Genomic DNA, 25,610 nt, shown 5'->3' on the forward strand with positions numbered 1-25,610 from the left:
TTTTGTGTGTTGAGGTGGGTGATTGTGCTGTGGCAAAAACAGACATGTGAGTGAATTAACAGGTTTTTACAGAGAAACACTATAGCAGGTTTGTAAGTGTTAAGACTTTTTCTTTTTTAAAAAGCTGCTGACAGTGAAATCCTTTGGTTAAAACGCGTGTTAAATCGACAGCTGTCACAGAACTCGGGGTTTCCGACGGTAACACTACACTCCTACGTACGCGGTGGAGGTGTCAGCTGTAACACTGCAAGTGGCAGAAGTTGAGAAATTCAGTATTTCCAAGATCAGATCACAATTCGCAAAATATTTCATCATCACAGACACTCGTTCAAACACTGACCAAAACAGAGTTCTTGGACAAAGGCTGTTCTCTCCCTCCACACCAGAGACACAATGCGCCAAAATGGCAAACAACACTGCTTTAGCAACATTAGCAGCTTTTGCTACAAAGTCAGTCGTGCTAACACTGCTCCGCTAACTTCCGGTAGCCTCCTCCAGCACCAAGCGCCAGACATGCCCGCTGTCAAACATTGAAGCCATACATACATACATACAGTAGGTGTAAGTGCAGAGTAAATCTAAGTGAAACTTTTTCATCGTGTCCCACAACATTTTACCCGATGCCCAAGTTTGTCAAGTGATGTCAGGCGGAGGGAGGGGAATGCTAACAGGAACAGGAAGTTAGCCAAAAGACGACCTCACTGACAGCAGCTTTAATATAAGGTGCTTTTTGTCGTTTAAATATATGTTTAAATAGAGCCAAACTGAACAGTAACATCCACAGTAGTTTGGACCGATACCCTGATGTATGAACAAAAATGAAAATACTTATACGAATTAAAGCCCTGTCACAAGCAGAAAGTGGCACAATAATAATAATAATTAGTCCCTCAGATACAGGGACTAGCTACTCACAGGACGACCTGGTGATCTTACACCGCAGCAGGCTAACTCATCGTTAATATTGAACTAGTGCGAGTCTCTGAAACCTTCTCTGGTTTAGCTAGCTTCATCGCTGATAGCAGTGCTAGCCGAACGACGACGAAACGCCGCTTTCGTGTCTGCAAAAACTTCTCTTTTTTTTCCTTTTACCCGTCGAAATGGAAGGTTTGAATGAACGTGGATGAATATAAATAAGAAGATACGAAAGCTTTCACCATATCGGACTCTTGAGCTTTCTCATCCCTCAAATGTCAGCGCGGTTTCAAAGGCTTGCCGTCGGTCAACAGAACAAATTCATGGGTCAACTTTCGTTTAAGTAAAATGCAAATATATTTTTGCATTTTACTTCTTTAACCCACATGAGATAAACCACCAATTACCAATTTAAGTAACTAGAACTTTTTTTTACCTTGGAGAGACCTTTAAAAAGCAGCTAGTGCTTCAACAAGAAAAGTGCTACATACAGTACAATTCTAACTGTGCCTCAGGGCTCCCGTATTTCTTGATTAAAAGGCGCAGCTCGCAGTTTAACTCCAAGATTTAACACTATAATGACAAAGTGTTAGAATCACTCCCACAGCTTGAGTCTGCGTTCGCCGCGTCAAGGTCAAACGCTGTCATCTCACGCTGTCATTTCAGCCTCGCACAAAAAATATTTGGCTGCAGTATCCAATTACTGTGCTCACTGCCAAGTCCATTTCGAGCCAAGGCCTATCCAGAAACGTAATAGATGCCCTCTCCCTTTCACGCCAAACCACCCTCATGATTATCCTGCACTAATCACAAAATCATCGGGCTCCTTTTGTGGCTTTTTTTCCTCCTCAGCACCTGAATACATGCTTTCGTGGGGGAAATAAACCCGACATCCCTCCACTCTCTCCATGCACATCGTATCTTCTCTGTTCTGCATAAGCATTACTTCAATTCATCTAGAGGAGACAAACCGGTGCGATGATACCAACATCAGAATTGGGAGATAATACCTAATTGATCTATAATGAGACATCGTGCAGTGCTGCAGATGCTGTAGATTTAGATAATTGCTGGCTGCCTGGGAGGCTGGAATGTGTTGATTTGAAGCAGACTTGACAAGCAAGCCTCAGCCTGGTTAGTGCGGTCTAAAGCGGAATGGGCATGGAGTGGGAATGGGAATGGCGGAGGGGCAATAACGCCGAAAGTGGTAAAGTGGTATTTTGCAAGACGTGTTTGGGCCACGGGTAGAAATGTTTAAGACGTCAAAGTTAAGACTCATTCGTGGAAATATTTTGTGAAAAACTAGTTAATACATCATAATGATTATGATGGTGTGGGGTTTATTGCGATCGGGTTGTTAGAATTGAGGTTAAAGTCAGTGCTCACAAGGTGTTTTTTTTTTTTTTTGTTATCGGTTGAGTGGGAAACCCCACACAGAGAAAACACACAAACGGCAGAATCTCTGTTACAGGAAAGGCCAAAGGTCAGCCCGGGGATGTTGAGAGGTCAAGGTCGGGGAGCGGGGGGCTCGCAGGCGGACCCCAGAGAAACACTGAGAGTTGATCGGTCAGTTTGTCGCTGTGGTGGGCAAAGATGAAGGGGAAGGGGCGGGGCCAGAGGGAAGTGACTGCGCTGTGGTAGGTTGGTTGGTTGGTCTGTTGATCGGCAGGTTCGACAAACGCAAGTGCGTGTCCCACCAGGTCACTGGGACTCAATCTGTGGAGGGGAGCACAACACAAGGGGGGGTAGAGGTAGTGGAAATGTACTGGTGAGGAACAGGTTTTACGTGAACACTCACTGTTTCTGTTGCATTAACACTAAAGCACGTTCATCAGCGAGATGAAGCCTGGAAACCGTACGAGGAGGCAGAAGTCTGGTGTCTCTGAACTCAGAAGCCAGCTGCAGCGACTGCGGGGATAAATTTAACCTCCAAGAAGCCATTGATCTTAACTCTGCAGATCCTCTTCATAATTAAATTTTGTCACAAAGCATCTGCTCACCTTCTCTTTTACCCCCCCCCCCCCTCCAGACATGGTGCAGACACTGCATCAGCTGCACACAATATCTACTTTATAACTTAGCACAACATAAATGATCTACGGTCATTTTACACCCTTTTTAAACCATGACGCCATTTCAAGACATGATTCTCCATCTGGCACAAATAATCTTCTAAACAAACAACTTCAAATCTGGTCTAGTAACACCTGGAAAAACAATAATACCTAATAAAGCTAATTTGGAATCAGTTACTTTGCTTTCTGTCTAATTGTTGTGTTTTAACATGTACGTGTTGTGTTTTATTTACACCCACTTGTCTCAGTGATGCGTTTGTCTATGCTCAGGGTCTCCCTCAGTCCGTCTCCCCCAAAAGGAGTGGGCGTGGCCTCCTTCGCCCCGTTCTCCTTAGCAACACCTCCAGGTGCCGTTGCCTTAGCAACGTCTGCTGGTGCTGTTGCCGGAGCGCCGCTTGGGGGTGAAGACGTCTTCTTCTCTGCTTTCTCCTCCTGCAAAAGCCAAATATAGACACACACACACACACACACACACACACACACACACACACACACACACACACACACACACACACACACACAGAGAGAGAGACAAAGACAACCATGCTTCAGTTTAGTTGTTGTTTGTTTTTTTGGAAGCACACCATCTAGTGGTGACAGTCAGTAAAAAAGCACAATGAGTCAGCAGACCTTGTGTCCGTTGGTCTGCTCGTTGCCCGGTCCCACGTTGTCCATGGATCCAATCTTAGACTTTGCCTTAATGTTGAGCTTATGGGTCTCAATCTTCACGTCGCCACCGCCTGGAGGTGGAGACAAGAACAACAGGATGTAATGAGATGGAAAAAGACGAGCGTGTGTGAAGGAGGGAGGGGGGAGAAGAGAGGCGACTACTGAGTCTGACCTGGCCTGTATTTGATGTTGTCCTTGGAGCCACATTTGGAGGTGACCTTGCTCACATCAACCTTCTTGCTCTGGATCTGCACCTGGACAGAGAGGGGGATCAAAATGCAGCCTCTGTTTTCTCACTCGCTGTATCGTCGCACAACGTAGAACTACGACGAAATAAGACGACGTGACGTGACACAAACATTAACCCCCTCCTCAAAGCTGGATCCTCCCCGACTCTGACCTGCTCTACTCTACTTATTCTTGTTTTCTCAGGGCTGGTGGACGACGCACCGTTTATGCTGAGAAAATCAGGGACAGGCTGTAATTGGAGGAAGGAGCGAGCAGCAGCCGGTTGTTAGGCTGTTGTCACGTCGCGAGAGTGCGTGTTCAAGATCACAGCGAGAAAAGGTGTGACAGCTGTGGGCATTAGTGGACTCTGAGAAACGCTTTCCGCGATCCTTCCTGTGATAAACTCGGTCAGATTCATGACAAACAGGACGACCTAAAACCCACTTTTACTATCAAGCACATATATATTGTCGTGAACAGAAATGGGCTCTGTCAAGCAAAACTATCAGACCCGCCTGAGGGAGCGTTTGTGTGTATACAGCAGCAGAGCAAGGGCGGGTGGAAACTGCTGAACTTTACGGAATTAGATTTGCGTCAATGTCATCAAACAACACATCTTGTTTGATTGGAATGTCGCCGCGACTTGAGTTTTAATTGTTAATTCCATAACAATTCACTTCCTGTGTTTGAGGCATGCAAATGACATCTAAACACAGGTACAACTGGGAAACACACACACACACCCACACACACACACACACACAGAGAGTCACTCTACATTTGAAAAACAAGTTTCAAATGTGAGTGATTTGACATTTCAAACTGAGGAAACATAAAAAATAATCTGCTGATCCCTCGACGTCAAACAAAGCGCGATTGCTCCACACTATACTATACTATGAATATTGATTGAACTTATTTTACGTCATCATTTTGTCAACGTATGCACACACATGCAAAGTCAGTGGGCTCACTCTTAAGAGGATTAACCTTTAGTTGTTTTGTTTAATTAATGACTGTGAGATTAGCCCGGATTAAGACGGTGCAGGACTGTGCGGCGACTATAACGACACATTTCAATGTAAATATATCTGAAGAGATGACGTCATGCACGGATAAACACACTAATGATGTACAGTATATTCCTGTGTGTGCGCGTCGATCTTTTGTGGAGAACCAAAATGTGTCACAGGAAGTTTAACAGATAATGAGATTCCCGTTTGATCCGATTGTATTTTTTTGTTTTAAGTTGGACTCATCGGTCGAGAACAAGGCGACTCTTGCATGAAATATGACTAGTGCTGGAACAGAGTCGGGGCCTCCAGCTCCGGCGGTACTCACATTGCCACCTCCGGGGACGTGTTTGATATTGTCTTTGGAGCCACAGCGAGACGTGATATGGCTGAAGTCCAGCTTTTTGTGCACTATCTGAACCTAAAGAGAGGCAACGCAGGAGCACAGACGAGAGAGAGGAAGAAAGGAAGGAAGGAAGGAAGGAAGGAAGGAAGGAAGACGTAACAGGAAAACAGACATGAGCGGTGAAAACAGAGCAGCCTTGTTCTGTAAATATGGATCAATTTGAATTTGCTGCACAATGAGTCCAGTGAATGTATTGTGCATCGTTTCATCGCTGCATAGAGAATAAAAACAACAAATTGTGGTTCGAAAATGATTCCACGACAGAATTATACGCTGATTTGGCAACAAAAGACGACACTGGGTGAATAAAAACAGAGCAATCGCGTTAACACACAGACATTTAAGAGGTAGTTCAGGTTTTATGAGGCGTTGTATGAAGTATGGACTCATGCTTAAGTCAACCGTGTCATTGCTGCTTTATCTCATCATAATGTTTGTGTTGCTTTGTAAACCAGTCACTCCCTGCACCAAAGTCCAGAGAGAACATCTGCGATTTTACGTCACAGCACACAGGTGTTAATAAGTTGTGCTGTGATGTGCTCCTTGTGAGCTAAAAAGGCAGATTTTTTTCTTTGGTGCGAGAGAGTGAACACAAATTTAATTTTCGGGGCTGACATAATGCAGCGAACACGTTCACATGTACGCACACATACTGCGCTACTGTGTCAGAAACCTCATACAACCACACTTCAAAAAAACGACCTGAACTATCCCTTTAAATTAATCAAGCACAGAAGGAAAAACCCTGGGAAGTGACAGCAGCTCATGCAAACATGCTGTAGGAAAGCACGGCAGCTTCCTGTAAGCTAGAAATACAGGACAGTGGAGGAGAGAAGATCAAGTGGACAGTTAGTTTTGCAGAGAACGGTCCATTATCTGTTCAGTGACGTGGACTTGATCGTGAAGTTGAACAGGAAGACAGGAAGTTGGACAAGTTGACAATGAGACCTGAGGAAATCACGCATGCTAGTTTTTTACGCAACTATTCTTCTTAGGGCGCTACATTGTCGTCGAACCTTAACCACATTCAAAGTCTTGGCCTTAAACTTGTCCAGTTCAACAGAAATGAGGTTCTGAGGTCTGATGAGGACCAGGTTATGGTCCACATGAGGACTACTGGTCCTAAAAAGGTCTGTTTTTATGCAAGAAAAGGCCCCAAATACAGTAAACACAAACTTGTTTTTTTGTTAGCTGTGTTAGCTACTTTAGCGCCGTTAGCACGCCTACAGTCGAACTGTTTATTAAAGGAAAAGAGCAGCGCTACAAATAACCAGCGTACCCGTGTACTGCGTATGTGTGCCTCTGTTTTTTAAAGTTTAGCGTTACTTTAGAGACTCATTTTAACAAATCGGTAGTCACGTTTAACATGACGTCCTGCGGTTATGTGCATCGCTAACGTGCCCAGCCCTATATATTTTTATATCTCAGTGAGGACACATCGTAGACTAAATTAATTCCCCGTCCTCCTGACCCAAACCATAACCATCACAACTGACGGCGCTTTTCCACGACACAGTTCCAGCACGACTAAAATGTGACGTCAACAGACTGCCGGCCGCCGAGCGCGACGTCCAACACAATCAGGAATCAAAGCGAACAAATGCCGAACTGTCGATCAGTTCTTAAAAGACTTAAAAATCCTGAACACGTGCGTTTAATCTCCAACATTTAGCAAAGGGAAATGTCTAAAATCTCTAAAGTCATGGAGGCTTTACAAGTCACTCCTTTCACTCGTGTGTTTGCGTCGCGTATCAAACAAAGTCAGTTTCATGCAGCCGCGCTATGGTGACTCCGCCCACGTTGAGGGGGTAACAATAGTCATGGAAAACGATACCTAACCGAGTCGAGTCAAGCCATGCTGGAATTGTATAGTGGGGAAAAAGTGCCTAACCCTAAAACCTGGTCTTAACCCCCATTAAATTTGCTGTGCCCAGACAAAAATGTCCCCACAAAAAGACGTTTTTACGTTTTTTTGGACTCCACAAAGATATAAACACACACAGAGCTGAGACACTTTCCTTCATCACCTCTGTGTCTTGACGCAGGTAGCACCAGCAATGGATGACTCACAGCAGTAATATTCAATACGTAACATGTGCACACATACACGTTTGCGTGTGTGTGTGTAAAGCAACAATGAACACAGGTGAATATATGACAATAACAGTCAAGTCAGAGAGCTGCAGATACACAACCATGGATGTGCTCATATGAAACGGACCAACGTTGAGAATCCTGCGGTGGACAAGTATTGTATAAAGTACCTTCGGGAAGTACTTTACGTATCAAAAGTCATTTTCTGACATTAAATGTACTTAAGTTTTAGAAGTAAAAGTATTAAATAAATTGTGCCATTGTGGCTCAGTGGTAGGAGGTTGACCCTGCTCATCTATATGCAACCCTGCATACAGCACATGTTTATGTTGTCTTCTTTCAGTGTCGGCGTCATTTGTTATTGTTGTGCTTCAGGGGAAAAAAAAGTCATTAAGGTCAAGGGTCGTCAGTTTGCCTGTGCGACTCAGTGACGTCGACGCCTGCCGCTTCGATCTGTTCGATTTCCTACGAGGAAAATCGAAACCCACTGGGGTTTGTTTCCCTTTAGAAATATACAGAAGTGTAGATAACGAGCTGACGGTGAAATCAGACGAGGGGGATGTAGTCTGGCCTTCGACATTACACGAAGCTCATCGTACGCGACACGACACCACACTTAGATCGGACAAAAAAGCCAATTTTGCCACGCAATTACACTCGCTGAATGTGTCCGTGATTTCGCTCCATGATACTCGCTCGCCTGATGATAATGTAATTACTCGTGGCCACAGTGACCATTGTTCAGCAAAGGTTAAGTGAGATTACGGCACCGGAAAACATACGATAGCACTGCGAATGTGCCGGCGCCAGGCTGATTTTCTCTTGTGTTTCACTTCTCTTCTCGAGTCTCGACGTGAGGAAGGTGTTTCTGTCTGGAAACCTCCAAAACTGCGATAAATGTACCGACACGAGTCTCAGAAAGTGAGCCGTCTCAGAACGTAAAATAATCACAGTTTCTGTCAGCCGTCAAGATAGTTTGTCAACGATGATCAGTACATGATTTGGCAGTGTAAACATCTGTTGTCTTTTGTCAGTTTTCCTATCGTTTTCACCTAAAGGGTGACGGGATGTTAGTGATGTGACACCTTATTAGCAGATTTTTCCCTTTTGTGCGTTTCACTTTTCTTCAAAACGTCAATAACCCTGCGACTGACGGCGATGTCGACTGTCAGGAAGTCAGCGTGATCTTGATCCGCACATTACCTTCTCAGTCAGCTTTTCTATCGTTTTCACCTAAAGAGTGACGGGACGTTAGCGACGGGAAGTGTACGTCGTTCTATTTCTGCAGACTCAGGATCTGACACCTTATTAGCAGTTTTTTTCGCTTTTCTTCGTAACGTCGATAAACCTGCGACTGAGGAGTCTTGATGTCACACTTTAAACAACGCGTGTCTCACGAGGGTTGCAAATACACGGATCAGCTGAGTTGACGGGGACGTAGAAGGTGTAGGTGGTGAATGCAGAGAAAGTAGACGACGGCGGACTTACTTTGGCCTTGGCGGCAGTGGCAGCGGCGCTGCTGGGGTCTGATGTCTTGTTGTTCTGGGTGGAGGAGACCTGGGGAGATAACCAACCACCACCCCTGGTTAATACAGCCTCAAAACAAAGCACATACCACAACACAGCGGGGGTGGAGCGGTGACGATGACTCGAAATGTGGGGGGAAAACAAAATATGGATGGACAAAATCGACTTTTTACTCCCAAGTACAGGAGATAAAACATGCCATGTTGACTTCCGCACTCATTGCTACGCCACAATGAGACATTCCTGGAGCTGTTGTCTCACGGAGCTTCGCTTTGTCCCTAAAAAACGCGAAGGTGCAGGCTTCAATACAATAGTATCTAGAAGAGCGAAGTCTGCGAAGTGTTCCATTCTTGGCTGCAGGGTGCAGCACAGAGTTCTACACAAACTTTCAGCCTCAGAGGATTTACATTTTATATATGAAGGCAATGTGCCAGCTAGGGTCAGCAAATGCTGAATGCTGTTAGCTGCCGCTAGCCTTAGCGACACTGACGTAGTTTCCTGTGTCTCATTTGCATATTTTAAGAGACAGGCGCTCAAAAGCGAGCGTTCTGAACAGGGCTGTTTTGGCAGTCAAACTCTTATGTAACATGAAGCCAAACTTAAAGGCTAAAATAAAGGCTTTGGTTTGAGCTCCGACAAAAACAAACAAAAAACATCGTTATTGTTCGTTATTTTAACACATAAATCTTACAAAACCACAGAGAATAATATGCTGATGATGTTGGACTGTTAATGAATTAATAGAACCTGCCATAATTGAGGACAAGGTTAACGGCGCTAAAGGAGCTAACGCAGCTACAGCTAACGGAGCTAACTGGTAAACGGCGCCTGGACTCCGGTGCCGTGGCATGAAAAACTGTGCAACTTTAGAGACTCATTTTAACAACAGGGAGTCAGGTAAACATGACGTAACGCGCGTCTTTTTCCAGTCAGTCGTCATGGAAACATGTCAACGCCGGTAGCTTTAGCCAGGAGCGTGCAAGTAATGCTAAACTTTAAAAACAGCGGCACACATACGCAGTACACAAGTACGCTGGTTATTTATAGCGCTGCTCTTTTCCTTTAATAAACAGACGGCTCCAGTTCGACTGTAAACGCATCATGCGTTAATGTGCGTTAATGTGCGTTAACGTGGACGCCGTATACACCTAGAAATGAATTAGATATTGCAAATATTTAAAGGTGCTTTGTGTAACAAGAGCGTTAACTTTAGCATTATATTATTGTTATTCTTTAAACTCTTTGAACAGGTCTGGATGTTAGTCCTTTAAATTAAAATTAAATCAGGTTTTGCAAATATATAGCAGGATATATAAGATATATTAGTTCTCAGCCAAAATAAACCAGGATGTGATTTTTCTAGCTTAACCGCACTTAAAAAACAAAAAAAAACAAAAAAAAAACTATCCCTTTAAACTGAATCTTAAATGGCCTGAATCGTAATAAAAGTCATTTTGATGCTGAGTCACAGGCAGGTGGTGACTGACAGACAGACAGACATGGACAGACTGTGTTGACAAATGTCAGGTATGAATGGACGTGATGTTTGTGATTCACAGTGACAACAGCGACACTTCCCTGAGGGACGAGTGAGGAAACTCAGACAGCACCACAGCGTGGTCTCTGAGCAGAGCCGTACCATTTTATTACAACAGGGGTTCCAAAAAGTTCATTTCGGGTACATAAAGTCTTGCATAAAAAACTTCTTCATTGTTTGTTTCCCCAACTTTGTTTGTGCGACTCTGAAGGCTCTTTAAGACAAACGCTGCGAGCTGAATCAGTAAGTAGACATAAATAGAGCTCGCTCTTAAAATAGGGTGCAACAGTAAAGAAAAAGGTTTTGTATACGTCTTTGTCTCCGTGTGTGATTTTTGCATAGTCTGCATATTGTTAAATCACAATGTGTGTGTGTGTGTGTGTGTGTGTGTGTGTATGTGCGTTAAAAGCCAAACTTGTGAACGTCTTTGTTTACAGAGGACACCCTCTCAAGACTCATTCTTTATTACGTTTGTGCAGCTACGACAGACACACACACACACACACACACACACACACACACAGTATCGCAGACTGTGACGCAGCATGTGCCGAGGACGCAGGCGACGATGTAAAAGCTTAGAGGACGTGGAATTTGCTTGTGCATTAGTCAGAGGAGCAAGAAAACAAGAAAAGCTGTTAAGTCTATGATGATGATGATGATGAGGAGGAGGAGGAGGAGGAGGAGGAGGAGGAGGAGGAGGAGAGAGTCATGGTGGAAGATCAGGACTATTGATTTTCATATTTCATCAGTGTGATTAAGACGTTTTCTTTACTGTTTTTAAAGAGGTTTTAAGATTTTTTTTTTCAGCTAATAAAAGTGAATATGTTCTGGTTTCTTTGCTCCGTATAACAAAATAAATCATTGAAACTGGACAAAAACGAGACATTTGAGAACTCTGATCAACATTTTCTGGACCGATTCACTAACTAATAATCATGAGTTGCAGTATACGTGCTTCAGATGCTACGAACGTGACAGAAACTGACAAAAAGGTTAAAGTTGACTGATCTAATAAACAATGAGTGAATTTATCAATTATTTTGATAATGGATGGATAAATGAATCAGTTTGAGGTTTGTTTTAAACAAATAAATAACATGATTTAAGATTTTTGTGAATTTCTATGCTTAAAACTGAATAAATGCCAGGTTTGAGAAAAACACTGATCAACATTTTTACAACCTTTTATGACATATGTATGGACCACACTATAATCTATAGGTGAATTGATGATGAAAATAATTGAAAATAGCCCTAAATGTAAGGTTTTTGTATGAAAATGCATAATACATTAAGATTGTTATATATTTTGTTGAATAGTGTACTTGTTCAGTATCTTGCCATCGTTAAAGCGCAACCGGACTGTTGCATTTCTCTATATTCAGACCTTTTATTAACTTTCCTGCAGTCGGTCCAAACATCAGCTGCTGCCAGGATGTGAAAGCACATCACCCTCCCGAGTCTGAGCCGCTCTTCACCGGCTCCCCTGTTTGGTTTTAGAATTCAATTTAAGACCATGGGAGATTGCTTTCAAGCGCTCTAAATGGTCCTCTCTTATATCACAGAGCGTATATTCACCGTCTCTCACCTCGCGGGTCTATCTGACGACAAATCTCTGTCTCTTTTGTGTCCAACGATCGCAACAAAAACTACAAAAGGAAAGTTTTGCGTTTGGGAAAATTGGCCAATTTCGAGGCCCATTGGATGAGCCTAATCTAGACTAACTGGTTTATTCTTTTCCACCATAATCTGGACTTCAAGTGTTTAGGTTACTGTACACTCTAGAAAATAAAATTTAAATGGATTTATAACAGTTCAATGTCTCAGAAAGAGTTCTCTGTATACTCTATGATAAAAGTGCTAAGTAGAACCCTATAAGGTTACCAAGACCTCTTGAAAAACCCTTTCTTCTGGAAAGGGTTTGTCAGAAGCAAATGGTTCCAGGTAGAACCTGAGCCCTTGTAGAAGGACCCTTTTGGAACCCTTATTTTTAAGAGTGTAGACAAAAATCTCAAATTAATTGTCCTTTGAAATGGAAGAGAAGACTCCCATCATGACTAATAAGAAGTCCAAACATCCGTCTTTCCCGGCAGCGATTATTTACGCCAGAAAAGATGCACAGCTTCTTCTGGATCTACACGAGGTTGAAAGGTCCAGGGAAAGAACCCCAGGAGAGATCCTTGCTCAGAATCCCTGCAAACGTTTCCTCGTATGATAAAGGTGACGGCTCTGTATTGATTGGTCTGCGACTCGTCCCTCTGAGACAACAAATAGACTCAATTCACGGCAGAAACAGAACTGGCCACCCGGAGCATGACAGGGTCACAAGCCTGTACCAGACTGGGCGTGTACTTCACGGATGAACTCGCAGTCTTATCGAGAACATCGCCACTCGTTTTCCCGCCCGTCTGGCGACCGGAGCCTGAGGTACTGACGATTTCTCAAATGTGTATTCACTTCTGCGGTGACCTTCAGCGGACCGATGTCCGCCGCCTTCACGCCGTCTGGACGCTGACATTCTCGGTCACGTCAGGTCGCTGTTCGGGTCCTCCTCACCCGTCACGCCAGTGCACACGATATCGCCGACTGTGCTTCGTCAACCACGACTTTACTCGCAGACGTCACTGTGGTCGTGAGTGCAGCCCTAACCCCCCCCCCCCACCACCACCACCCAACTCAGTGAATCTTCTTTCAAAAGAATTTTTAGAGATTACCATCGAGATAGAAAATCAACATCAACTGCATCCACTTAGCATTTTTACAAACACACGCCACAGAGCCTGATTGGACGTTAATTGCTCACTGAGCTCCCTCTGTCGAGGCATCTGGAGGCGTTTTTCCCCCGAAATACGAAAGCGTCAGTCCGAAGGAAAGGCATCAGAAGTGAAATGACACAAAGAAATCCTTGATAATAACGACGATAATGATCCATGTGTTGTTATTCTCAGTTAGCATTGGTTAAGCTATATTACTGCCTTCATTTTAGAGCTGAAACAATTCAGCGATTATTAATCGATGACTAAATTAATCGTCAACTATTTTGACTTTTAGCTTCTTAAGTGTGAATATTTTCTTCGTTTCTTTGCTCCACATAATCGTTAGTTGCAGCTCTACTTAATTTTTCTCCATCTTCCCTTTCCCTTTTTCCACTTAGCTCAATAACTGATATGAGTGATATGTTACACCCGTTATTTTTAGCTGTGTTTCCATCGTTTGGTTTGGTTTGATTTGGTAGGTATTTTTTGTGTGTTTCCATTAGGAATAGTTCCAAAATAACCAGCCCCTACCCTTCCATTTTTTAAGTCTGGATTTAGTCAGTAGGTAATTAGTTGACATGTTGACAGGTTCATCACTGTGCTGCATTATTCATGATTATAAATGAATGATATATTCACTCTCAGTTCTGTCCTACCTTTCCTCCGCCGGGCTGATACTTGATGTTGTCTATGGAGCCGATCTTGGAGCGGACGTTCTTCAGGTCAGGCGTCGGGGCGTTGATGGGACGCGGGGTCCGATTGGCGCGCGGCACCGGCGGCTTCTTCTCCAGTGGGACCTGCTTCGGCACGGGGGGTTTGGTAAGGACGCGGCGGCGGTGAGCGCTGGAGTCCCCGTTGGTGGAGGGAGTCGGAGTCGCGGGAGTGGTGGAGGAGGCCGGGCGTGGACGAGCTAGATAGGAAACATGAAAAATGTGCATTTTAAAATTAGCGCTGGGGAAGTTCACGCGTAACGGCGGTTAACCGCGTTTCCTTGACGACTGACCGGAAAGAAGACGCGCTACGTCATGTTTACGTGACTCCCGAGTGTTAAAATTAGTCTTTAAAAAAAATAAATCCTGATCTTCAAAAATTCATTAAAATTATTCCTTAAGAGATATGCAAATATTTTTAACAGATCCTTGTTCAGGGCGATACCGACTACTATGATGGTCAATTTCAAGTCATTCCGAGATACTTTTTGTTTTTGAGAAGAAACTCAGCTCTCTGTCAAAGTGCATCAGGGCAAAGGATCATTTCCTGATCTTCAAAAATTCATTAGAATTATTCCTGAAGAGGTTTGCAAATATTTTCAATAGATCCTTATTCAGGGTGACGCCGACTATAATGAAGGTCAATTTCAAGTAATTCCGAGATACTTTTTGTTTTAGAGAAGAAACTCAGCTCACTGTCAAAGTGCATCAGGGCAAATGGATAATTTCCTGATCTTCAAAAATTCATTAAAATTATTCCTTAAGAGATAAGCAAATATTTTCAACAGATCCTTATTCAGGGTGACGCTGACTATTACGATGGTCAATTTCAAGTCATTCCGAGATACTTTTTGTTTTTGAGACTAAACTCAGCTTTCTGTCAAAGTGCATCAGGGCAAATGGATCATTTCCTGATTTTCAAAAATTCATTAAAATTATTTCTTAAGAAGTTTGCAAATATTTTCAACAGATCGTTGTTCAGGGTTACGCTGACTATTACTCTTTAAAAACAGAGGCACACGCGCTGCTCTTTTCATTTACCAAACAGACCGCTCCAGTTCGACTGTAGGTGCGCCAATGGCGCTAAAAGAGCTAAGAAAAACTGCATGACTTTAGAGACTCATTTTAACAACAGGGAGTCACGTAAACATGATGTCACACGCGTCTTGTTCCAGTCAGTCGTCATGGAAACATGTTAACGCTGGTAGTTTTAGCCAGGAGCGTGCAAGAAATGCTTAACAGAGGCACACATACAGAGTACACAGGAACGCTGGTTACTTGTAGTGCTGCTCTTTTCGTTTCATAAACAGACCGCTCCAGTTTGACTGTAGACACGCTAACGGCGCTAAAGGAGCTGACGCAGCTAACTGGTAAACGGTGCTGCAGCACGTAAACATGACGTCGCGCGCGTCTTTTTCTGGTCAGTCTTCATGGAAACACGTCAGGCGTTAATGTTGACGCCGTTAAAGCACTAATTTTAATATAACATGGACAAAGTAAACATCTTTTGAGGCTTGCTGAAATTACCCAAAAATGAGTTCTCCATGGGTATTAAGCTGTAACACGCACATTTATGGCGACAACCTCTTGTTTTTCAACATCTTTGTCGTTTCTCTGAGTTTGTTACCTGGAGTCTTGGGTTTCTTGGCTTCTCCTGGCGTCTTGCTCTCAGCCTTGTCATTCTTGTTTGCTGCGTAGGAAAAGACGGTAGTTTGTGAACACGAGCCATTTCTGTACAGAGCTTTTCTTTCCACATAAATAGAAAGACACCAATAATGGGAAAAACACAACAATAAAAACTCGTATAACACATAAACTATTGATTTACTATGTCGTGTATGCCGCAGCAGACAAACACACATATTTTAATTACACCTAGCCTTTAAAGCTGCACTAATCAATATTTTTTATATTACGACTGACTCCGCTTTCGTGACCTTTAACCTGTTTTTAACGCTTTTACAGCACAATGACTGGTTTGTTCTCTTTCGCTTTCGCCAGCAGCTATTTTTAGCATGGACAAAAAAAAAAGAAAAAAGAGATTTGTCTTGAAATGGTTGACAATCCAAAGCCAGAGTCCTGCAAGAAAAAATCCTTTGTTAGACATTGTGTGTGCGCGACACGTTCCTGATAGGACTGTACGGGAGAGTCAAGTTCTGTCTGGCAAGAGTTTTATCGAAGAGTGACAGTCAAAAAATACTACTACGAAGTGGCTAAATGAACCATTTTCTCTGCGGATGCTAAACTAAAATGCACAAAGAGAAAAATAAACGGCCCGTTTGACTAACAGCTCAGACTGAGTCATGGTTCCCTCACATGGAGAGGTGAGATGCTGCCTGTGATGTGATAAAAATACCAGCCTGGTGTCGTCAAAAGCCGGAGATTGAGTCTGATAAGGGGGTAAAGATATGGTAGCAATTCAGCTATCTTGTTGAGTGAATTCTTCTAGCGACTGAAGAGAGTTCAGGTACTGTTCGGTTGGGGGTGGGGGGGGGGGGGTCACACACCTGCAATTGCAATTACTATGATCCAGTCAACGCTGTGGAGTGGAGATAACTGTCACACTGGTCTGCTGAAGAAGATGGGCAGACACACGGGCGATGGAGAGAAGTGATGATGGCAGACGTGTCTGTGTCTGTAAATACGTGTGCACATACCGGCGGCTTTGCTCGCAGAGGAGGAGCCGTTCTTATTGGCAGGTGCGCGTGGCGTGGGCGTGGCCTTTGGACCGGGTGGGCGTTTCTCAGCCGTACCATTTTCTGGAGTCTGGGAATCAGAAGAGCGCAGATAGGGCACGTTAAAGGAAAACACTGCAGCTGAGTTGTTAGCGCGTGTTCAATCATGCAGTCGTGCAAACCGTGACAGAGAGGGAAGACGGTGAAAGACGGGGAAAAGGAAAACAAAATGACTTCAGATCCTCATATCACAAGAGCGACAGCGAATGTGTCAAAAATATTGCTCGTTGCAGTTTTCCGTGAGCCAAAGCCATCTATTAACGGCGTCTAATGACCCATGCCCGGAGGACCAATGTCACAAGAGCCAAACTGGAAAGACAGCTGGCTCTGGGTGGACTGTAGATGCCGCGCTTTCAAGAGCATCTTCTGTCCTAGCTCTTAGCCTAACCCCACCCCCTACCCTGCACTTGCATCCACTTCGACACTCTCACCCTCTATCAGTCCACTGTTCCGATCGAGTTCTTTCCAAGACTTCTTCTATGTACACTACCGTTCAAAAGTCACTTAGAAATGTCCTTATTTTTGAAGGAAAAGCACTTTTTTTTCAATGAATATAAACTAGAAATATAATTAAATGAATCAGAAATACACTCTATACATTTTGAATGTGGTAAACGACTATTCTAGCTGCAAACGTCTGGTTTTTAATGGAATATGTACATAGGTGTATAGAGGCCCATTTCCAGTGTTCTAATGGTACATTGTGTTTGCTAATCACGTTAGAAGGCTATTGGATGATTAGAAAACCGTTGTGCAATGACGTTAGCACAGCTGAAAACAATTTTGCTGGTTCTTTGACGAAAGGGCAAAAATTATTATTTTGAATAAAGTAACGTAAAGTAAAGTATCTCTAAAGTAACGCTAAACTTAAAAAACAGAGGCACACATACGCAGTACACAGGTACGCTGGTTATTTGTAGCGCTGCTCTTTTCCTTTGATAAACGGACCGCTCCAGTCCCACTGTAGGCGCGCTAACTGGTGCTAAAAGGAGCTAATGCAGCTAACGGCGCTAACTGGTAAACGGTGCCTGGACTCCGGTGTCGCGGCACGTAAACATGACGTCATTCGCCCATTTTTCTGGTCAGTCGCCACGGAAACATGTCATGCGTTAACGCACGTTAACCTTTTGCACAGCACTATGGTAGTGTAGCGGGACCGTATCTATGTTCCCCGGGTCCTATGTTCCCCGCTTTGTATGTGACCGGGGAACATAGGACCCTTTCTCTAACCCTAATCCTAACCCTACCCTTTTTCAAAAAAAGGGTCCTATGTTCCCCTGTCACATACAAAGTGGACCTTTTTTGGGAAAAACGGGGAACATAGGACCCGGGGAACATAGGTACGACCCCAGTGTAGCTTATGGATAAAAGCGTCTGTTAAATGCTTAAAGATAAATGTGGACTACGGAGAAGACATAACCCGGGGATCATGTCTGAAAACAGCAACTGGGAGCGATGACTAAAATACGCAGACAGAAACACCTTTGCTATGACTATAAATACCAAGTCCCAATGGGACGCACCGCCAAGATCTTGTGGGATGGACGAGCACCTGCTGATGAACAAACCACAGTCACAGTGGCAGATAACAACAAGCAGAACAGTTCAGATCAGTGACCTGTGTGGAAATCCCAGCTGAGGGCAACATGACACAGAAGGAGGGTGAAGGAACATCTGGGACAGATATGGAAGTCCATGTAGGTGACATCAGAGTCCAGATATCTCTGCTGTCCTCAGAATTTGTATTTAATGTTAGTATATCATACGAGGAGGGGGGGTATACTCACCTTGGCAGATGCCATTGGCGGTCGCTTGGCAGCATTGGGTGTGGTCTGCTTGGGTACTGGGCTTTTTTTATTGGCTGAGGTGGGGGTGGGGGAGGGGCGTTTGGTCGAGGTGGCCTCACCATTGGTGGAGAGGGTGGATGGGCGGGGTTTGGTGGCTTTTGGTTTGGCTGGACCCATGTCAGGCTGGCGGTTATGGAAATAATCGCGTGTCACAGAAACAGCAAAATTAAAGAAAGAAAGGAAAAGAGTGGGAGTTGGACAGACAGAGCAGAGATACATGTAGGTAGAGGAAAAAAAGCAGAGGTGAAATCACTGATTGCAATGACAGCGTGGTATGACAGCTCGGCCTGCAACCATTATGGCAACAGGCCATTAATACAGCACTGGAAAACAATTTATGAAATGCTCACGAGCAGCAAATCAGAACAGGACAAGCCTCAAATGCGACAATGAGGGCTAAAGGTAGAGATTGATATGGCAATCATACACAAAAACACAAATCAACAGAGGTTGGTCAGAACCTCGGTTGGTGAAAGACTAAAAACATGAAATAAAATGTACTTTAAAGAACAGAACGTGACATCAGTGTTGTTGAATTATGTTCCAGTTTAGAGGGAAATAGATTATAAAGCATGACACATACACTACCATTCAAAAGTTTGGGGTCACTTAAAAATGTCCTTATTTTTGAAGGAAAATCACTTTTTTTCAATGAATATAACATTAAATGAATCCGAAATACACTCTATATACATTTTTAATGTGGTAAACGACTATTCTAGCTGCAAACGTCGGTTTATTATATAACGGTTTTAACATAGGTGTATAGAGGCCCATTTCCATTAGTGTTTGCTAATGGCGTTAGAAGGCTATTGGATGACCCTTGAAAACCCTTGTGCAATGATGTTAGCACAGCTGAAAACAGTTTTATTTTGAATAAAAATCCTTATTTCTAATCTTGTCAATGTCTAGACTATATTTCCTATTTTTCAACTCTTTTGATGAATAAAAGTGTGACTTTTAATGGAAAACGCAACAAAAATGGTATTGTTGTGACGCCAAACTTTTGAACCAGGAGCCTGACTTGCAGGTGACACCTCTGAACTTCTCAAAATGGAAATGTTGGCAGCCAAATTGCAATTCCAGTGGCATCAAAATGGGAATCTTGTGGGTGACGTTGCCACAGGAGTTGTACTGAGAAATAACTTCTGCCTCCTAAGTGTTTAAATCTCAGCCGGTCTAGTGAGATGTTTATATTCTGACAGAGGAGAGTTAACCGGCGTGACCCTGAGGTGACAGGACTGTTCCTCTCACTTTCCCCGGAGAGTGTTTCAGTATTCTGTGGTTGTGCGTGACCCACCTTGCTCTTGCCGTCAGGGCTCGGCAGAGTTTTGCTGCCATTGCCTGTCAGCGGCTTGGCGGCGCCTTTCCCTCCCTTCTCCTCCTCCTTCTTCTTCTCCGCCGGCTTCTTCTCGTCGTCTTTGTTGGTTTTCTCGGGCTTGTCCACCTTCTCCGGCTTCTCGTTGGCCGCGTTCTTCTCCACGTTCATCTTCTCCGTCTTCTCCTCGTCTTTGAGGATCTCGTCAGACTTCTGGTTCTTGTCGGCCGCGTTGTCTTTCTTCTGCTGCTGCTCGTCTTTGTCCTTCTTGTCAAAGGCGTCCATCTTTTCCGTCTTGCCGGACATGATGTCCGTCTTCTCCTGCTTGTCCTTGTTGTCAGACTTCACTGCAAGAGGGAGAGAATCACATTGTCAATATTTTGTTTCTGTCAATGAATTAATGAATTATTAATCGATTAATGGATGGGTTAGATGGATGGATGCAAGGAAAAACTGATTTTATCCACTTAATAACAGACTCCCCAATATTACTAATACTAGATTTAATCTATGACACATTAGATCTACTTTATCTTGGCGTCACACAGCCTTTTCCAACTGGAAACTTTGTAAACCGCTAATTCTTCCACAGCCAAGTCCTTTCACCAAAATCTGCGTTTTTTTGGCTCTTGGGTCAACTTTTCCCTCCTTTAATGAGTATTTGTTACTTAGGTAAATCCAAAGGAACAATTTTAAAGCAGTGGAACCATATAACTCCATGGTTATGGTTAGTCGTGATATAAAAATGGCTGATTTTCTCTGTGGATTCTGGAGCAAAAACATTGAGTTTCTTGTTGGAAAAACGCTGTCTAGCAGTGAGCTAAAGGGGCAAACGTATACTAAAAATAGCTAGCTCACTAGAGTCTTTTGCAGTACAGGTTCTGGGGGATTCTACTTTTCTTTTAGTTTCACCCAGTTTGAGTGTGAACCGACTTACGTCACTGACGAACGACCTTGACCTGATTCTATCACACTGGATAGTGGAGTGGTTTTCTAATCTGACAGCCACATCCTGTCATCACATCATCATGTCAGATCGCCACCGTATCATATTTGACATGAAGTAAACCCCCGTCCTACTAAAAAACAGTTCTGACATAGTTAGCACTTGATAAAGCTGTAGCAGCTCTTTAACCATTTAGCGGTTGGTTCTGCAGCTGCAGGCTCTATTGATTCACCAGTCACCGCTCTGTCTATTTCTCCTGGATTCAGCTGGAAGTGGTATGAAAACAACTACTTGAGAGTTCAAAGAGGTCGAGATCTTGCTTTACCAGAGACTAGGCCTGATTAATCGAGTAATCGTTTGGTAATGTCGATCAGTATTTTATTCAAAGCTGGAGATGACTGATTTTTGAGATGTTCTCAAATGTCTTGTTTTTGTCCACAAACCAAAACTATTCCCTGTAAATGGTTTCTTTGTTATATGAAACAAAGACACCAGAAAACATTCACATTTAAGAAGCTTGTTCTAATTCTTCAAACAAACAAACACTCAAAACTGACAAATTATCTATTATTAATCTCTTACGCACGTCTGCAAGATACTTGGCAGTGTACGTAGACAACATCACGCAGAGCAGAGAAACCCAACAATTCACACAATAAGCAAACACTAGAGGCATCAGTGGAGAGAAAAAACTCCCTTTTAACAGAAGTAGAAATCTCTGACGGAACCAGGTTCATAGAAGTGCGGCCATGTGCCTAGACAGGTTGGGGTGAAATGAAAAATGTGGGACAGAAAGGACAAGAGGGAGATGAGGTAGATAACAACTGTGTCAGGTTATAAGCTTATACAGGACAGATCTGAGTCAGTGATGACATGTTTATTTAACTACTATATTTATAATTAGCGCAAACCCACAATGGAATTACTCATCACTCACTTAAATTGATATTAGGTATTTCTCTCGGATCACTCTCTGCATAAAGAATCCTCTTAAATCAACACTTAATGACTTTTCTTACCCATTCTGATGCTCAGTGGGTCGTTTTGACCACGTCTACGTGACTAAAATTTGATTAGCTGATAAAATATTTGCATTCACAAGCAGCTGAATGCGTGTGCCTAATAAAGTGGCCGATGCAGGTAATTCAGTCTGAATTCAGTGGCTGCCTCCTTTTCAGGGGAAAGACTACTTAGGAGACCAGGGCAGGTGCTCTTTTGCTGGCTGCACGGACCCCCAGAGGATAAACTGAAATGAGATCGTCTGGTTTATGGGCGGGAGGGATTTCCCTATCGCATTACGTACAGCCGTCGCCTAGCAACACAAGCTGCAGCCGGACACGGCGCGGATCACTCACGCCGCATTTGTTTGCTTCCCAGATTTCAAATTTCACATACTTTGTCGTCATCGGCCGTTATCTCCTTTTTTTTAAACAAAACAATTAGATTTTTAGTGCGCAATAAATCGCGGAAACAACCGCGCGCTGGGTACTTTGCCGCCCGCGAACGGAAGGAAACATTTATCTGGCGCATTTGCAGGAGCCCACGTATTAGGACAGCTTTTTATTGGACAGGGAAGTCTCTTCTTTGCCGTGTTCTCCCTACATACAGAGCTAAGTGGCCTCATTTACAGTAGTTTTTTTTAACAAACAGATTAATCGATTATGAAAATAATCCTGTGTTGCAGCTCTAATTAAAATATATACTATATTGTGTGGTTGTCTTTCCTGGGTCTGTTTTCATGAGCTTTCTTGACACTATTTGCATTTTAAAATTTCTTTTTTTGGGAAGCATTTCAAGGGTCAAAGGTCAGGGCGTGTTATACGCTCCGCAGACGACGGCTTCCGGGAGGCTTTGGGAGAAATAAACAGATCAAGCCGATGTAAATGCAGATGTATCAGTTACTGCAGCGGCTGCACAAAACTCTCACGCACACACACACCGACGCCGACATGCTTCATGAATTTTAATATCCATGATTGTGAGATTGTTGGGAAGTGTTTGGGTCCTGTCTAAATTTTTACTATCTGACAGCGAGATGATTTACACAGCACCAAGGAAACTGCAAAGTAGACTCTCTCTCTCTCTCTCTTTTTGTTGTTGTTGTTGCACTTTTCAGGTCGAGTATTTCCGTCAGCAAACAGAAATCGTTATCTTCTCTGGTCCAATATGATTCAAATTCCAAGCAGCGGCAGGTCCAGCTTCATCATCTCCTGCCTGCCTGCTTTGTCATGTCCATCTCACCGGGTCAGACCTTTGGATTTAAGGCCTTGTCCACTAGATTTGTTTGGTTTGCTTTAAGATAACTTTTATTTTCTTTCTTTATTTCACCTGGCTTTGGTCATTCTGTGATTATATACACGACCGTTCAAAAGTTTGGGGTCACCTATACAATTTTTTAGTGTTTTCCATTAAAAGTCAGACTTTTATTCATCAAAAGAGTTGCAAAATGAATAAAAAATATAGTCAAGACATTGACAAGATTAGAAATAATTTAATAATAATAAATAATTTGATTTTTATTCAAAATAATAATTTTGCCCTTTCGTCAAAGAACCAGCAAAACTGTTTTCAGCTGTGCTAACATCATTGCACAAGGGTTTTCTAATCATCCAATAGCCTTTTAACGCCATTAGCAAACACAATGTTCCATTAGAACACTGGAAGTGGGCCTCTATACACCTATGTACATATTCCATCAAAAACCAGACGTTTGAAGCTAGAAACATAGAAATAAGGACATTTCTAAGTGACCCCAAACTTTTGAACGGTAGTGTACATTGTCAAGCCAACTTTATCTCCAGAGCACATTTAAAAACATCCAAGGTTGACCAAAGTGCTTTACAGCAACATAAAAGGCATAAAACATAAAAAAATATTGATATAACAGTAAAATAGTAACATAATAAAAGAGTAAAATGGTAAATAGAAGTGTCCGGGTTGGCTATTCTTATCCTGAAGTGAAGGCAGAGTAGATGAGGCGGGTCTTTAAAAGTGATTTAAAATGGTCAGTGGTCAGGGGCAGATTTCATTTCCATGGCTAAATCTTTCCAAAGATTCAGGGCAGCGACAGAAAAGTGCTGGTGCCAAACCATCGAGAGCTTTGACGACCAACCATAAAGTTTCAAAAATCTATCCTTAAAACCTCTAGTGTTACAGCGCCACTTACAGGCTGGGCATATGTACCACAGCGGAAACATTTTTGTCCCATTTCCGTGCGGACATGGCCTCAGATCAGCAAACAACAGCTCATCTCTGAAAAAGCAGGAAGCAGGAAAACCTTAAATCAGGAAGCAGGAAAACCTTAAATCCTGCTCGCTGATCTGTCTCTCTCTGCCCCGCCGCACATCACTTAACCCACAACAATCATCCTCTGCTTAAATCACATCATCGTCCCGTTACACAACGACCAAATCCTTCCTCTGCTCTGGTGCTTTTAACCTCAAAAGCCTAAAATCATTGTTGCGCTGATGAGGAAAAGCTTTTCTTGGACTAAAGCATCGGTTTGGTCAAATTCTCACTTTCCTCCACCTGCTGCTGACAGTTTGGTGAGAGCATGACAGCTTTTTTACAAAACTCCTCTTCTAACATGCAGGCTTTCCTGGGTCAGATTGGACAAAGTTAGTTTTCCTGTCGGTCAGATTGATTCAAAACTTTCATGAACTGTAAAATGGAGCGTGTTTATAACAAATATGTTTTATATCTTATTTCCCATCTACACCTGCTATTTTGCACCACTGTATATTAGAACTCCACCCCTACAAGATCACCCAATATGACTCATCCAATGTGTAACTGCTGGCTGTGACAACAGATGATCCATGTAGTGACGCGCCGCAGAAACAGGGAGTGAACCCGCACGTAAATTAGAGCATAACTAACACAGACATGAAGCTTGTGCAAGGATATTTCGCCTGCAGGCTGCCTTCACACACACACACACACACACACACACACACACACACACACACACACACACACACACACACACACACACACACACACACACACACTTAAAGAACACTTGATGTATGTCCTTCCTACAGTAGATCAATGTTGTATTGTTGTTAAAAAATAGTAAGGAAAACATTCAGAGTCAGAAAATATTCCCCCTTTCAGGAATTTCAGGAACTATTTTGATAATCGATGAATCGCTGTGAATCTTTTTTACATGATTAAAACAAGATTTCTGATTCTTTTAGCTTCTTAAATGTGAATATTTTCTGGTTAAAAACCGAATCATTTTGTGGACAAAACAAGACGTTCGAGAACATCGTCATTTCCAGTTTTGACAAACACTGACTTTCTGACATTTTATGGACCAAACGATTCATCGAGAAAATAAACGAATAATTAGTTGCAGCTCCAATATATATATTTATATATACACACACACAAAGTCACATTCTAACTAACTAACTAACTAACTAACAGGTTTTCCTACACTCTTAGAAATAAGGGTTCCAAAAGGGTCCTTCTACAAGGGCTGAGGTTCTCCCTGGAACCATTTGCTTCACACACTCTGTTGGAAGTGTTTTGATTTTCTACCTTACTTTTTTTCATATCATACACAGCTACTAGCTTAATACTACTTTATCTTCTGCTACGGACATTACGCCCGTAAATCATTCCCTCAGGTTTTAGGTGGATAATGGTTTCAAAATCGAAATAATTTGATTTTTCTTTGAGTTTCATGCAAGCATTTTATATTTTAGACAAGGGCCACCATCGTACTGGAGAAAGTTAGCTAAAAGTTAGCAAAAAGAGGAAGCAGAACATTATTACATAATGAGAGGAGACAAGACAACAATTACGGACCTTTAGAACATACATT

At 42.9% G+C, this 25,610-nt stretch overlaps 1 protein-coding gene across 1 annotated transcript in view; it reads right to left on the minus strand.

Annotated features, from left to right (window-relative positions):
* Positions 1 to 2,285: 2,285 nt before the first annotated feature.
* LOC310928051 (uncharacterized protein) overlaps positions 2,286 to 25,610 on the minus strand; it is a 49,806-nt gene continuing 26,481 nt past the window's right edge. Inside the window, exons 5-15 of the mRNA XM_083890514.1 lie at positions 19,816 to 20,180; positions 18,456 to 18,638; positions 16,591 to 16,699; positions 15,561 to 15,623; positions 13,880 to 14,133; positions 8,889 to 8,957; positions 5,229 to 5,321; positions 3,832 to 3,913; positions 3,621 to 3,730; positions 3,230 to 3,422; positions 2,286 to 2,631 (exon numbers count right to left, since the gene is read on the minus strand). Coding sequence (XP_083746640.1) covers positions 2,627 to 2,631; positions 3,230 to 3,422; positions 3,621 to 3,730; positions 3,832 to 3,913; positions 5,229 to 5,321; positions 8,889 to 8,957; positions 13,880 to 14,133; positions 15,561 to 15,623; positions 16,591 to 16,699; positions 18,456 to 18,638; positions 19,816 to 20,180 — 1,526 coding nt within the window. The 3' untranslated portion in view covers positions 2,286 to 2,626. The remainder of the gene's footprint in view (positions 2,632 to 3,229; positions 3,423 to 3,620; positions 3,731 to 3,831; positions 3,914 to 5,228; positions 5,322 to 8,888; positions 8,958 to 13,879; positions 14,134 to 15,560; positions 15,624 to 16,590; positions 16,700 to 18,455; positions 18,639 to 19,815; positions 20,181 to 25,610) is intronic.

Source organism: Microchirus variegatus (assembly GCF_963457635.1).
Source record: "Microchirus variegatus genome assembly, chromosome: 5".
In the NCBI taxonomy this organism is placed as follows: Eukaryota; Metazoa; Chordata; class Actinopteri; order Pleuronectiformes; family Soleidae; genus Microchirus; species Microchirus variegatus.